This window comes from Labrus bergylta, chromosome 5 (genome assembly GCF_963930695.1).
Source record: "Labrus bergylta chromosome 5, fLabBer1.1, whole genome shotgun sequence".
NCBI classification, from domain to species: Eukaryota; Metazoa; Chordata; class Actinopteri; order Labriformes; family Labridae; genus Labrus; species Labrus bergylta.
The window spans coordinates 20,036,873-20,053,111 of NC_089199.1; the positions used below are offsets into that span (position 1 = coordinate 20,036,873).

The 16,239-nt window shown below is 38.4% G+C and overlaps 2 protein-coding genes across 2 annotated transcripts; both read right to left on the bottom strand.

Annotated features, from left to right (window-relative positions):
- Positions 1–860: 860 nt before the first annotated feature.
- Positions 861–7,483, bottom strand: zgc:158258 (uncharacterized protein LOC791186 homolog). Its single transcript, XM_020643429.3, has 4 exons — positions 7,374–7,483; positions 4,004–4,157; positions 3,697–3,892; positions 861–3,587 (listed from the first exon to the last, which is right to left on the bottom strand). The coding sequence occupies exons 2-4, from the start codon at positions 4,106–4,108 to the stop codon at positions 2,443–2,445; spliced, it is 1,446 nt and encodes a 481-aa protein (XP_020499085.2). The 5' UTR covers positions 4,109–4,157; positions 7,374–7,483; the 3' UTR covers positions 861–2,442.
- A 1,582-nt stretch (positions 7,484–9,065) lies between these two features.
- yod1 (YOD1 deubiquitinase) lies at positions 9,066–15,583 on the bottom strand. The gene is made up of 3 exons (XM_020643387.3): positions 15,499–15,583; positions 13,231–13,443; positions 9,066–12,614 (listed from the first exon to the last, which is right to left on the bottom strand). Exons 2-3 carry the CDS (start codon positions 13,436–13,438, stop codon positions 11,917–11,919), a joined length of 906 nt encoding a protein of 301 aa, XP_020499043.1. The 5' UTR covers positions 13,439–13,443; positions 15,499–15,583; the 3' UTR covers positions 9,066–11,916.
- Between the last annotated feature and the right edge of the window lie 656 nt (positions 15,584–16,239).

A 16,239-nucleotide genomic window follows, 5' to 3' on the forward strand; every position in this document is an offset into this window, starting at 1 on the left:
TATGGAAGAGTTTATGCAGATAATTAAGTCAATGTTTTGTTTTTTTGCAAAATCTGAAACACATGGATGCATTTGTTTCTCTACTGATGAACTCAATCCTTTCTACAGCTCACTTTTCTGTCCGAGTATCACATTTCCAATTTTGGCTCTGGCCTGATTTCTTCATCCAGTGTTCATTACTACTTGACCGGCAGAGAGCCGTGTCAGTTTCAAAATTTGACACCCTTTATTCGCCTGTGCACAGACATACTAGACACAGATACCAGCCCATTAGGCAAGCTTCCTGCCTCATCGAGTGAGAACACTACCGAGGGCAACTGTAATCGTCTCTTACAATAATCAACCACGCACTAATTCAGCTACTCTGACACTGTTGCATAACGTTAGCCATTAAATAACAGTTCAGCTAAGTCAGTGAGAGGAATTAGAAGTCCTGCATGCAAAGGGTTGTGGAGAAAACGGAGAGGAAAACACTGGTCCTCTAAGTTCACACGGAGGTAGGGCTCAAGATAATCGGATAATGGAAGAACAGCCGAGCAGGTTTTCTCATTGCTGGAGTGGATTGTAAGACGAGTAGTATAACTAAGTGGAGGGTTGGATGGTGCAGGTTTTATAGGGATGATGTTCTGACTGAAGGCCCTTTGTTTCTTTGTGCCATACTAACTCTGTGGCAATGCTATTGAACAGCTCAGACTAGAAAGGCAAACGTTTAAGAGCTCATTTTAATCACATTTAAAAAATCCAAACTTCGTTATTTTCACATGAATTTGAGGATTTTTTTTTAAGTGGGTAAAAAATAATCATTGTCTTTGATTGTCATTCCAGGTTATTATTCCCAGTATTCAGATAATGAAGGAAGGCAGGTTTTTTTTAAATTTATTTACATATTTTGCAAACCACCATAACAGCTGTATAAAATATCTGCAGAAACAAATCAGTGAATCTGTCAAACAAGAGATATTATTCATTCATAGTTACTTGAGATTTTTTTTTTAAACTGGGAAATCCAAAAACACTTAAATTTTACAATAATTACAAGCTGCATTGACTTTTTTTTCAAAGACAAGAAGGAAAGTGCTAAACAATCCACCAACAGGCACATCCGTGAACAAAGAAACAATCAGAAACAATAAAGCCCTTTTTATACTGGACATGTCAGCATGTTAGAACACAAATGTCTGAACCACTTTCTTCACAGTCCCCTTGTGTACAGTCTGTGAAATGTCCATGGGTGCCAATGTGTAAAGGTAGCCGATAACTGTCCAAAGCAATTGGGCAGGTTGTTGATGTTGTTCACCTTGGGTTTCCCGACTTCATTTTCTTTTTTGTATATTGCCTCCAGTCCTATATTGATCTTGTGGATATGTCCAAATACATGATATTGCGATACCAATGACAGATGAGTCCTTCTCCTTTTGCACTTTCTACCCAGATGTCCAGATGACCTTCATGAGAATATCCAGTAGATCAGAGTGCGTCAGACGTTGATAATCTCTTGCTGTGAGCTGGTTGTTGGAAAGGGCAAGTCCGGACAGTGCCCAGAGTTCAGATGAGAAAACGCTTCAAGCGAAAACATTGTTTATTTGGGCTGGTGTTCCCTTTAAGTTGAAGTATAGCTTGTTACGTTATTTTATTTTCTTTACGATCAGTGCATTGATGTGGGAGTCTTATTTGGTATCCACAGTATTCTTGTTTCTGTTTGTAGTCCACATAGTAATGATATGCATTTCAGTAGGCTTTTGATGTCTGCAGAAAAACAGTTGGTGCAGAGAGTAAGAGAGGCCAACTGCTTTAGCTATAACCCATAGGCTATCATCTAAAGTCGTTTTAGTGTTTTTTCTTTAATCCATATATAAACAGGCAGCACTGGACATTTTGGCCTCACATTCACTTAATGGCTTTCTGAATAGCTACACCAAAAGTCCTAAAAAATGTGCTGTTTTTCCAAGAAGCTTTATCATTTTTACTTTGTTAGACAATAGCAGATGACTTCAGAGAATGTCAAGTTAAGAGATGGAGCTTGATAAGAGGTAAAACTGACACCAAACTCGAGAGAACAAATACATTTATGCCGTACATTTATTAACCTGTTTAGGGGCATTTCATATTCTTCAATTAATCAGATATGATGATTCCAATGTATGAATTATCACTTACATTGCTGAATTGTGATGTTATAGTATGGTATTGTGTGTTCCCATCTGATAACTCCTCCTTCAGAGGAACAGCGGTTTGAAAAACCTGCCCTCATACATGCAAGTAACCATGACCTGCATTATAAGTGCTGGTATTGCCAGCACTTGTAATTCACTTCGTTGTCATCATCTTCTGCTTTAGTTAACTAACGTGCAGTGTGCCAAGTCCCCACTTAACACTCCAACTCTTAAGCTGATGGTACACTTAAGCTCTTTCTCAGCAGGCCTACTTCTGCTGTTTCTCTGTTTAGATTTTGAGCAGTCCAAGCTTTCTGAGTGCTTCCCTTCGATCAGCTCCCATTCCAGGCACCACCATCACGGTATATGGGACTGTGTTTGATGGCTTGTTGGGTGCAGGCTGAGTTGCGGTGGCGTTAACAGGCTTGGTGGCTGTATTGTGTTGCAGTTCAGTACAGTTTCCACCACTTCTGTGGTTGTCCAATGTATTTGAGCGCCCCAGCCTCTCTGGCTTCACTCCATTGGATTGGGTTGGATTTGAGACAAGCACAGGCTGTTGTTCTTGTCTGGAGTAGTGATGGAAACTGGCACTGCTCTGTAAAGGCTTGGCCTTGGGCTCTGCTCGCACTTGAGAATGACAAAACGATGGGCTTCTTGATGGGTTACCATAGGACGGACCTTTTGTCAATCCATCAGATGTTCTATCTAAAGAAGAGAGAGATTCAGGGGGAGACAAAGTTGCTGCTGTGTGATTTTCTGGCTCTTGGTCTTTTAGTAAGCCCAGTTTCTGCAAAGCTTCCTGTCTCACAACCTTGGGATCTGTTACATGTTTGCTGTTGTATGATGAGACTTTAATGGATGCTTCTTTTTGTGTTTTCACACATATGTTGGCAGGAATCTTTTTGGGTTTCGGGGCCACAACTGGAGGACTCATCTTAGATATAGAAACCTCCGGGTGGAATCTGACGGACTTTGGAGGGTTACAGAGGTTTTGGCTTTCCACTGTGACAGGAAGTCGCTTGTCTGATTCGATAGTATGATCAATTGTGGGACATAATGGTGTCTTCTTTGTTGAGGCACTCCTTCGAAGGTAAAATAGTGCCTCATAAGACAGAGGACCTCTAGGTAAAGGAGCTTCAGCGGTCTTAACTGGGTAGTCCCTGGGTTTGGTGGGAGGAGATATCACAACATTAACCTCCAAAGGTACTTGCTGAGCAACTTGCTGAATGTGCTGGTGACCAAGTTCTTTACTTGTAGGAGTGACCTGAGCCTTAGAGGTAAATTTTCTGTCTGTGGGGACACCTGGATTAGCAATGGGTACAGTACATGGAGAGCTGCTTGCCACAACAAGAGGTGTAGGAACCAGATAGCGCTGCATGGGTTTGACGTCACCGTTTTCCTTTACGGGTTCTTCATAGGCATGTTTAGGAGAATCTGAAAGACAAACAAGCACCTGTTTATGTCTAGAAACTTACCTCTCTACAAAGCATTTAATTGACTATTGTTAAGCTAATTCTACATTAGTGCCCAGGGATTAACTCACTCTTGAGCTTGTTTTTGTTCATGGAGGCTGAGAGGTCGGCCACTTTGGTTGCAAGGTTGCCAGCAATGGGCAGTTGGTCAGGTTCATCATTGGAGAGTCCACTGTCTTCCTCGGTGTCCAAAGACTCAATCGTCTCCTCCAAAAACATGAGACAGGCCTTCTCTTCCGCAGACAGGTGCTCCATACTATCATCACTCTGAAATACATCAAAGTAGGCTCTATTAGACAAAAAAAATCTACAATGAGATGTCCCTAAAGTAGGACTCATAGGATTCTCCAGTTCACCAGGGTAAGGTCAGTTACTTACAAAGCCAGAGTTGGCGCTGACTACGCTGTCACAGCTTCCAGCACTGTCCATGCCATTCATCGTCTCTAATCCAAAGCCACCTGGCCAGGTATCACTTTTAGGCATCTTGGGGTCCTGCTTGTCCAAGAGTTGGGAACAAATGTTCTGTTTCAATCTGTGAAGAGAATACACAAATAAGTCAAATGGGTTAGTTTGTCTGTTTACTTAAACTCTTACTGATGGAGTTGTTGTAGTTGGTGGATTTCTAAATAATGAAAATGTCTATGGAAAAGCCATCAAAATATCACAACTGCGTACCTAAAGTTTGTGCACACAACCTCAAATATTCGGAAGTTGGATACCCTTTATGCTGATTAGAAACTGGCACTGCAACAGAAGGTTAGCACTAGGAAACAGAGCTATGGTAAGGGGTAAACAAAAACCTTACTCAGCATTTCAAGACTATACAATAAGTTTAATTAGACTCTTCAGAATTTTCAGATGCTTTAACAGACCGTTGACAACTGCTAATCTCCAATCTTTTGCCACAGGAAAATCTTTCAGCTTCAAATAAAGTTTGGCTTCCTCTATAAATGGACTCCCTATAAATAAATGACAGATCAAAATCAACCGCATGGCTTGGAGTCAAGTAAGCTTTGTTTTTGAACAGTGATCAGCACAGACAGATCAGACAGATCAGGCTCATCTGTGTTCACTATTAGCTCAGGATTACATCTATACTATTTCCAACATGCAAAGATAACTCAGAGTTATGTCAACCAAGGATTTAAATATTTTTAGCCTCTACTTAACATAGTGGTTGGCAGTGTTGGGCTGCTTACTACTGCATGCCCTGCTTTTGTTTTTCTTTTTTTCGGGAGTACTTAACTTCCATAAAACTTTTCCATAAACTTCCATAAAAAAGACGTTTGCTCAATTTGGGATTATGTTTTTTCCATTTGCTCTTTCCTTCAAATAAACTACACTTAATTATGCTAAAGTTCATATTTGCATTATTTTGTAGATTATAAAATGTAATCTTCAATCATTCTACCTTTTTAAAGAACCATGTATATATATTTTTTTTTTATTTAAGACAAAATATTTTTGTATGCACTTCCAGGGTAAGGAACGCAGCGGAAGAAATGGCAGAAGAGATACTTGAATAGTAATTTGACGGGGATAAAAAAAGCCACAATGCTATGCAAAAGTAGACTATTGTGTCATTTAGCCTGTGGACTTTTTAGTGGCCCAGTTTTATTGGTGTGCTGATATCTCCTCTTCCATTTATTCAGCTAAAGTTATACCAGAGCAGAAACTTAAAATTTTAAAATTGTGAAAACACTCCTAAAAAGTGATGTATTACTTTTGATCGTATATACCTATACAGTCATCTATAGTCATCTACGTTTCTGACAGGTCTTTGTTACGATCCATGCTCACAACTTGATATCTTTGCAACCATAGTTAACAAGAATGTAAAGGGTTTCTATTATATTCAGTAAATTTTCCAAATAACCACAATGGTCTTTTCAAACTGGATTTGTTTACATAGACAGACAATATATGACTCGTCAAGCTAGTTTTTATTATGTTTCTAAATTGCTCACTCTCACACGTAGCATCCTATGTAACCATGTGGTGTATGATACATGCTCATGAGCTCTCTGATGAATGAACAGCCTCGTTCTCAGAAGGATGATCAGCTATCGTACCTTAGTCAGCTCCTGAAAGATATCTAACTAGTTGTCCTCACTACATGTGACTCAGATTACAGCACACATGCCACTCCTAATCTTCTCAACCGGGATCAGTTTCAGAGGGAGTGGAGGGCAGCAGAATCCATCACCTGAATGCTACGTGATATATCTAATTTGACCACGTTGTCAGACAATTTAGATGTATAATATTTAAAACAATAACTGTTAGCACTTTTCTTCACTGAAAGATATTTAAAGATTCCTTCAGATAAATGACATTTAGTAAAATTAAAGAACATTTTCAAGAATCTTCCTGATGTGGCCATCTACCAAAGCAGAGGATAATGCATCATAGTTTTCTACTGTAATTGTAGAAATGGAGCATGAGGTTAAGTATAAAGAAACCTCTGTTTGATGTGAGTGAAAGAATGTCTGTTTTCCCCTCTTTTGGATAAGTTTCAACGCCTGAAAGGCAAGGACAGGGAACCAGGTCGAGAAGCACAAAAGCACTCCTGTTCACTGTTCATGCTTTGCTGTGTTATTCCATCCCTGTAAAATTTTAAAGCCTCTATCACCTGATAAACCTAGGAAATGACCCCACTGCACGCAGGTCAGCGTGGAAATCTTAAGAGTAAACTCTGACATAACATTTATTGTCTTTTAATGTGACACAATCTGGGTTGCAGATCATGCAAGTAACAAAAGCAGCTGCTGTGGCCTGCCGGTCATTGAAACACTTTGCAGAATTTAATATTTCAAATTTCCCTTTTGCTTAGTATCAAGTATTTTGTCCTGCATTGTCAAGTGTGTGGTTTGACTTTCGCTTTCTCATTTTCCTAATATAAAGCTCGGACAAAAAGGACATTAGTTAGTCATTAACTCTGGTAGAGGTAGAGAACATCTTAAACGCTGCTAAAAATGTATCATAATGTTATCTCTATATAGATACACCTATCTATACAGGAGTAACTGCCACAAACACAGACCTATTTTATAGATTCAACAGAACTGTGAATCAGAGGTCGAGGTAATAAATGTAACTGTATCTTCGGTCCAATGACACAGTTGCAGCTTTTGCTTTGTTTATAAAAGAGCAACTGACAAATGTTTTATTATCCTTTATGCTTTAAGATTATGCAACTTTTTAAAATGTTTATTTCAACCCTTCTTACCTGGCCTTCCAGCCCTTACCTTTAGATTACCTAAGTATGTATGCTCTATGTCCAATGTACTATTCAATATAGGCATTCCCTATAAAATATACAAAACATCTTCATCAGAAGATGTGGTGCAAGAATTACACTTTTTCTCTCAGTCCAGTTAGACAACTAAAAGTGGTTTGCAAATAATATAAAAGCAAACTAAACACTGCAAATATTAAATATAAAAATAAATAAAAGCAGTTCATATAGAATAAGAACTAAATCTAATATATTATATCTGTATGATATTGCACACAAATGTGATGTAAGAGATTATCATAATTATTGAATAATACAATTATTACCAAACTCAGATTACCATAGTTTATCTTGAGATATAGATTGATATCATTAACGTCATGTGCGCAATAGTTTAACATTTGTATTAATAGTAAAAAAGAAAATGTCAAAGAAGTGCTTTAACGACCTTGAAGCAGATTTAATTTACAAAGATATTATCGGTATGAACTGTAATAGTTGGCCACATACCTGTTTTAATCTACCTGCTTCAGTCGGCTGTCCATCTTCTGCTTCTTGTTCAAGTGAAGACGGTGAGTGAGCGGCTAGAAGATACCTGCATGAGGGACTTTGTGCTCCAACCTTTTTTAGCCAATCAGAGAGCAGCATTCTACCTAAAGACGCGCGTCGCCATGGTAACGTCAACTGCTGTAATCTGCTAATCAGCGCCGAGCTTCCATTATGTTATAAGGCTCGTGACCGAAAGATACCTCGTTATTACCGTGAGAAATATCAACGGATTAATGCTAGATACGTTTTTTATTCATTCAAATGTGACATTAAGTTTACCTGAGCTTGTTGCTATAGTAACCAGTGTAAACAGTATTAAGAACAGCATACGTGTGGCGTCACCTTTTAACACCTCTTTCGACATATTTCTCTGAAGATAATTAAACAAGTTAGGCCTATATTCATGAAATATTTGCCATTTTATAATAAAAATAAATTTAGCAGGCAATGGATTAAAAGTACAATCTTTACTTCTGAAAAAGGTACATCTGATGTATGAAAGTAAAATACTTCAGTTAATGTACCTGTATAATGGCAAGTTTAAGTATTCCTAATGCTCATGTTTGAAAACTAATTAGATAAAGGATCAATTCAAACTGAAGGCTCAATGGAACCAGATCTTGGTCGGGAAAAGTAGCAGACATAAAGACATTGTGACAATTCTCTGTTAATGTTGGAACTGGTGCAAACTATTACATTTGTTATTGACTAATGAGCAGAGATTTCTCAATGAATCAATGACTAAGTGCATACATTTTCAGAAAATGCATATTATTCAAACGCAGGTTTTACCAGATAAACGATCCAAAATCTGAATATTAAAATGTGTATCACATATTGAGAAGCTGAAAGCAGGAAATAATAGCATGTTTTCTCCAAATGTCCCATTAAATTATTAAATGAAAATCAGAAAAGTTAAATCGACAGTTGTGCATGAGACTCGTCGTGTTCATATTAAGTTTGATTGGCACGTCAGCAAACATATCAGAATGTTTTACATCCAAAAAATTAAACGGACAATTAAAAAGTTTTGAATTCCAAAGGAACAAGCAAGAAATAAAAGTCTCAAGTCTTTGCTACTCTCAGGAGAAGCAGCACATACCAACACAAATAATGCAAACAGTGTGTAGGTTTATTGATGTCCTGACATGTATTCATTTCACCTGAGACTTTAAAATGATATGAACTGAATGTAATTAGTGTTAAGAATAAGCACTAATGCAAATCAAGTGAATTTTTAAAACAAAATGTAAATGTTGGCAATAATAAAGAAGCAATGAGCTACACCCTTCATTACTGTAGATTATAAAACACGTTGATTTAACCTGGAAATGTTACGTGTACTATTGGCTTCCTTTCACTGGCAGTGTTGGCTGCTACAGTTGGTCAAACAGCCAGTAAACAAATCTTAGATCCTATTAAGAGGGGCAGACATTTCCTAAAATAACATGAAGGGAGTGTAATCCCTCGACGATGGCACACATCAGTGTTGTTTAAGCAACACAGGTTTATTTCCACTGGCCTTGAATTGTCACTGGAGGTTATTAATAATCATTTCATGTGGGTGCTCAGGATGATAAGCTGGAACAAACTATTAACATCTTTAGAAAGACATAAATTAAATAAAGTTGATACAAAATGACTCATACAGAATACCTCTATAATCTTTATTTGTGACACAACACTGAAAAACTCAAGTAAATCCAGTTATCCTGTAGTGCTTTGTGTGCAACATTCATTGTTATTGTCCTTGAAGAGCCATGAGAACTTGGTAGACACAAAAATACAACAAAAGCCATTTCATAGTTTCACTTGTATGCAAGCTGTAAATCCATAATAATCACTGTTAAAATAAGAAAGAAACTAGCTAAAGTATAAAAAAAGGAAAAATTATTAGAGCCATTCACACTTAAACAAAGTCCCAACACCATCTCTGAGTCTGAATCTACAAAACCAAAAGACCAATCACACCCTCTACTCTCAGTTATTTTGGCATAAACTCAGTACCAATATGGCTGATGCAGATATGTTAAATTGGAAATACTGGTACACATGACAAGAGGCCTCAATAAACTGGGCTTCAAGGAGAGAAAAAAAAAACATGCTTCAAGTGCATGCCTTTAATCTCATAATAAGCAGTGACTTTTAAAAGAATCATCAAAGTAAGTTAGCCTGAAAATGTGAGAACATGCTCCAATTGTGCGACACATACAGTACAGTGTTAAAAAGACAACATGCTGTAAATTCAACCAAAATGGACTTTCTGCCTTGATATTGATGAATCACCCTGATAGATTTTACGTTTGTGCTGAAGGAAAATATGAAGAGTTAATGCTTAATAATACTGACCAGCAAAACACAAAATCGATGAAGTGTACCTGAAAAGTAAATACCGTAAAGCTTTAATTTAATAGCCCGGGCATTTATTTACATCAGTTTTTAAACTTTTAGGTCGTTTTTATTTAGGACAGGCGTCAATGTGAGACGGGCCTTTCATGATTTTCAAACAAAACTTGTGCACAGCGAAGACGGGAAAGACTATACATTTGTAAATTCCCACCAGAAAGAATATCTAAATGTTTACAAACTTTCAAATCACTGATTTGCTCTTTATTAGCCAGCCCATCTGTACCAACCTGCTGCAGTGTGGGGGAGACGGAGACACTCTAAATGTATTTTTGATCCTCATACTAATCAACACTAAATACTCAGCGGCCTCTCTTTGAGATGTGCCTTTATTTGTTAAAACTTGCAGCAGCACCAGGCCAGTAGAAGGGAGTGGGCGTTAAGTTGGAATGGGCTTTTATAAGAAGTTTTACGGTACGTGAAGTAGGCAGAATTCTCTAGTTACATCATCTCTACCATAACTTGTGTTCAAACACACCTCTCAGCACGCTTTACTGTTTTTTCAGATATTCAGCAAAACAAAGTGAATAGTGTTTGTTCTGACAGCAAGATGAAATTTAAAAAGTAAACACTAGAATTAAAAATGACACTCCTGAACTTTTTGTTTCATAAAGAACAAAAAGAGCTACTCATTTTGTAAAATGTTTTCAGCACCATTAGTTTTATCTTATTTAAAATCAGCTTATTAATAAACCATGAAGCAACATCAAAAAAAAAAAAGTAATAGAAGGAAAAAGTCCAACATAAGTAATTAAGAAATTTGTAACATGATATTTTAAAATGCTTAACCTCAATCTCAGCTGCGACTCCTTAGCAAGTTCACAGAGATGTCACATAAAGCACATTTAAAGATGAATCCAGCTTTGTGTTCACACAGCACAACTGTGCCAAACTCTTCAGACATCTAGAGTTAAATAAACTTTTAGTACTGGTAGAGTCTCTGTGATACACCAGTCAAATAACGGACATTTAAAAAAAAAAAAAACATGCTACATAACCGACATGATGAATAACAGTCAAACTCTGTGCTGCATTTAAGACAACAGTGAATAGGATCACCTCGCAGTGCACATAATTCTTAGTGTTTGTTTTAAATTCTTCCTAGCACAAGATAGTGAGTGCTTATCAAACTGAAGTTTAGGCAGTGAAAGGTAAGCAGTGACAACTTTGTGATTACTGTATCAGGTTAAAAACTACAGGGACATGATTCTGTGTCCGACTGCAGTTCGTTATAATCAAGGTTTTTGAAATAATCAATGCCTCAAAACTTTTTGATACCTAGTGATTAACAATGTAAACTCCCGGAAAGTACTGGAGCTTTTAAAGAACTACAGATCTCGAGTATATGACTAGCTGATAATTCATGATTTACTGGTGTAGATTTAGTTGCCCAGAAGTTAATCAGCTGGGTGTTTAAATTATATTTTGCAAAGGTATTTGTGCATGAGTTTGCTTGCAATGTTATAATTTAAACAAGAAATAGAATTTGTTTTATAGGTGCCAAAGACTTCTATTTTTGTTGCTGTGGGATCAAAGCAGGTATCGAATTTGTTAGATTTTAACTAGTATTGTATTAAAGTTTAAATTCTGGTTTGTGACAACCCTATCTGGTACAGCAATTAACTGGGACAAATAGTCAAAGCTTCCATGTAAGATCAGTCTAGTTCAACTCGACTGATGAAGTCCAAACAGGATACAGCCCTACAGTCACCATGTGGTTCATTATCGCTTTGAGCCAGACATCGAAGATTCAAAACTTATTAAAACAAACGCCTAAGAATTATTTGCGTTATTTTACTTGACCCTGTTTAACGTATTTTAAACCATCCCTGACAGACTGAAGTGATGGTTTTTGTAACATCCGAGCTCTGCAGTAGTGTTTCTGACTTTGAGAACTGAAAGCAGTATATACTGTACGTAATACTGAACCGGCTAGAGGCTGAACACAGTGTCTGCAGATGCTCTGTAGATGTCGCTGGACAATGTGAGGTAGAGGATCACACAAGCAGATTGACAGAAAGACCAACAGAGTAGCCACATGTGGGGCACGGGGTTGGCGGTGTTTGTATTTGTGAGAGGAGGAAAGACAGAACAACATTCACACTTCTCCAAAATTGGTGTGGCCCGTCTCCTTGGCGTGCTCACGCGCTTCCTTCTGTCCGACCAGGCCGGTCTGGCACACCATGCAGCGTAGCGCAAAGCGGTTAACGTCCGTGAATTGTCGTTTGCGACGAGCCTCATCTGCCAGCTCCAGTGCCTGCGCCAGGATCACGTCGTCCGTAGAGGAGAAGATAGTCTGGGGCGGGACGTCAGAGCCAGGCGTTTCTTTCTGCAGAGGGTCATAGTGGATGCCATCGTAGATGAGAAGCACGCGTTTGTGGTAGCCTGCGTCCTCCCCAAAACGATCAACCCGCACTGTCTGAGTGTCCACCACGCAGATTTCACACTGGTAAAACTTTGAGAGGATTGACACCTCGATGGCTCCTCCCCAGGTGTCGTCACGTCGTATCCACGTGCAGTACTCTTCGTTTGACTTTCCCAGCACCGCCTCGGAGTAGGCTGTGGGGTTACTGGACACAATCTGAGCGATGAGGCCTCGCATCTCAGGGGCACATGAAGGTTCATAGACACCCCCTTCCACCACATAATTCACACTGGTGAAGAGGCAGGAGTTGTCAGCTGGGACTACCCGACGTGCCAGTACAGGTGAGGCTTCCAGACGTGGTGTTTTAGTCACAGTGGGATGATCCTGAGGCTTTGGTTTGTTCTTTTCTTCCTCAACAATGAGCGTGTCTCCTGTAGAGGACGACACATCAGTCACACAACACGGTTCAGCCTGGTCTGAGTTTGGAAAAAGGGGGACAGAGATGGGGGGGGGGGGAATCGACCCTTTCTGTGGCTATTGAGTTGTTAACTCAAATTGCTGGAAATATATCAATATAAATATATTTTAGAGATAGGGCAGTGGATAGAGCGGGAAATCTGGGGGAGAGAGTGGGTTATGACATGTGGGAAAGAAGCCACAGGTTGGATTCGAACCTGGACCGCCCGCTTAAAGTACTAGTGCGGGTGCCCCATTGGCTACTGCAAAGAATTGCATTATTTTTCACTGCCAAATCTGTAAATTTTATCTGAGGCTAACAAATAACTAGCTTGAGCATCATAATTGTGTGAAAGCATGGTCATTATACCCAGATCTCCATCCAAAAGGTAAATTGTATGCATGCTGAGTGAGGCTTTACTCTTGCTATATGTTTATTATGAATACTCATATCTCAATGACAATGAATTTTCAATTAACTGTGCAGCCTAAAACCATCTTACATTTGGGGCTCATATACATTTTTTAAATATAATGGTGGAGTGAATTAAATTCATGTTGTCGTCATACATGTGAAGTTTAAAAACAAACCTGATTTGATGGGGTAGTCCTTAAGGTGAGCGTCTCCATTACGAAGATCAAGGCTTGATGGTGGATAACCAACCATTATTTTCTGCACATCACACGGGATACCTGTCAGCTCCTCCACCTTACTCTTCAGCTCTTGCACACAGGACTGATGAGTCAAGCCCTGCATGATGTGGCTCCCATTTTTGGTTTTACAGCGAAGCCGCAACATCCTGTCTGCAAAAGAACATTTGACAACTTATCAGTAACTCTCAAAGTATTTGGTATAAGCTTTTGAAATAGACCAAAAGGAGAGGTTTAGAGGAGAGGACATCAAGAGGTTGTCAGTCTAGTTAAGATGATACTTTATGGTAATTTTGTTTATAACTATTGAAGCCTAACTCCAATATATGAAATCAAATTTATCCAATCTTCTTTCTACAGCCCTTAATTAATAATGTTTAGTCTTCTGCGGTGCTTCTCTGAATCTTATGTGTTGTTGTTGTTTATTTTGTTAATCTAGAGTAGATTTAGCCCGACAGTGATACCCACATCACATGTCTGTAACGCCTCAGATACAGCCTAAAATCAATCAGTGTGAAGATAACCCATTTGCTCCCCCAGAAATCAATTCCACCCTGCTTCCTAACAAATACTTTCAGAGCAAGTTGTTCCGCCACCAGGGAGGGGGTTAACCCAACTAGTTTGTAAGGGCTCTGCTCGTTTTCAATTTAGGATTCCTTTAAGGTTCATTGTGCAGGGGGAGGAATTAACAGCATTGGTCTACTCTTCAATAAAATAAAAATTAGAACTGACAAAAAGACTGAATAAGACAGCTTCGGGATTAGGCTCACTAATTTTGATTTGATAAGAACTAAGAAGTGAATAAAAATGGCAGATTCAAAGGATCACAGATTGAAGTCCTTGGGGGGGGGGGGGGGGGGGGGGGGGGATGCAGATATTTTTCATTTATTCATACAACCTTATTTAATCTTGAGAGTACAATTCAAACAAACAGATGACACAAAAACAAAGAAGATGAATACATACATGTATTATTGTATCTTTCAGTTCACAGTACGGGTAAGAAGTAAAAACTCTGATAGTTTGAGCTTCACAAACAGAATGAGAAGAGTCAGAATCCCTTTTGTTGATATTCAAATATTATAACAGAAGTCTGCAGGACACACTATTTTTAAAGTGTTATTCATCTTTGATTTAAACACTCCATCCATTGTGAAGTGATTATGCAAAACTGGGGCATGGGCAAAACCAGATCCCATAGATCACTTTACATGGCATTAAACATAAAAAAAAAAGGGATAAAGAATTAGATAGGTCAATCAATCAATTTTTATTTGTATAGCGTCAACTCATAACAAGTGTTATCTCGAGACACTTTACAAAAAGCAGGTAAAATACCTTACTCTTTGTCTGTTAACATTACAAAAGAGCAGGTAAAAAGACCTTACTCATTGTTATGTTACAAAAAGCAGGTAAAATACCTTACTCATTGTTATGTTACAAAAAGCAGGTAAAAGACCTTACTCATTGTTATGTTACAAAAAGCAGGTAAAAGACCTTACTCATTATGTTACAAAAAGCAGGTAAAAGATAAGGGAAAAGGTAAGACTCCCTTTTATCTGTATGCAACTAGAACATCGTTGAATCCCGTAAACATGGTCCCAACATCCGAATTGTTTTCTTTTCGAGTTGATAATAATAAAAAAAAAGTACTTCAGCACATCTCATGGTTTGCACTGGTTTGTTGTGTGTGTCAGCTAATGCAACACAGCATGATCCAGACTGTGGGATACTCGTTATCAAACAGTTTTGTCATTGTAGCCCACATCATGACAATGAAAATGCTGATGACGAGCAGCTGCAGACACAAAACACATGACATCTCTTTGTTCTGCCACTTTGACTTTACTCTACAGGAAAACACAGATAGTCGGCTCAGTTAGTAACTCAACGCTAAAGTATGAACAGAAACACACATTATGTGCTACCACCGATGAATCGACACATAATGTGGGCAACATGTATCCTAGAAACGCATAAAAAGAAATAAACTTCGCCCGGACACAAATGTTATCGGTTGCTTATCGTGTATCATCTGCTAACGTTAGCATGCTAACCTGACAGTTAACTTGGCGTTAACTGGACACTCCTTGAAAGCGTTTCATACTTTTGTGAATTGTGTTACCTGTTTCTCGGCATACGATACACGAGTGTTTATTTAAATGAGATGACAGGGATTTAAGTTTTTGTATTTTCTCGTACTCTTACCTGCTGTTGACTTCAGCTCTGCCTTAAACAAAAAAACAACCAGTGAGTGACTGGTGTGTAGGACGTCGCGGTACGTAAGTGTGACGACATGACGCTCTGACAACGTGCTATGTAAATTTGTTAGTACTGAAAAACCTCCTCGGACCAAATTTTTTATTAACAGATAGAAAAGCTCAAAGCAGAGCTACTTTCAGCTGTTTGTCATGCGACTCGCTTGATATGTTTTAAAGCTGACATAGAAAGTAAGAAAAAAGGGTAAATATAGAGCAAAAGTGTTTAAGTAAATGCAAGTTTCTGCGCCGTCGCACTTGTCTTTTATTTTCATAGGAGTTGTAGTTATTCTGAAGTAGGCAGATTATGTCACTGTTTTCTGCAAAAACCACATACTTCAAAGAAAGAGAATAAATCACATCATTCCCATTTCACAAAGGCCGGACCATGTTAGATTCTGTTGAATCTAAATTGAATTGTAAACACATTTATTGTTTGGTTTGCTCACTATTAATTAAAGATTTGTCAGGTTAAGCTGTCGGTCCTAGAAGTTTTAAGGTAGAGCCACCAGACCTCTTCCCTAACAACATGTCAAACCTGCAATGCCCTTGATTTGATCTCTTTTCCAACATCTTACCAGTAGCCCTTAGCAGAGCAGACTGTATATGTCATTCAGTTTTAAATCATTTGTATTGGTGTATTAAACTGGGAACATATACATGATGTTCACAAATTAAAAAATATGTTTTA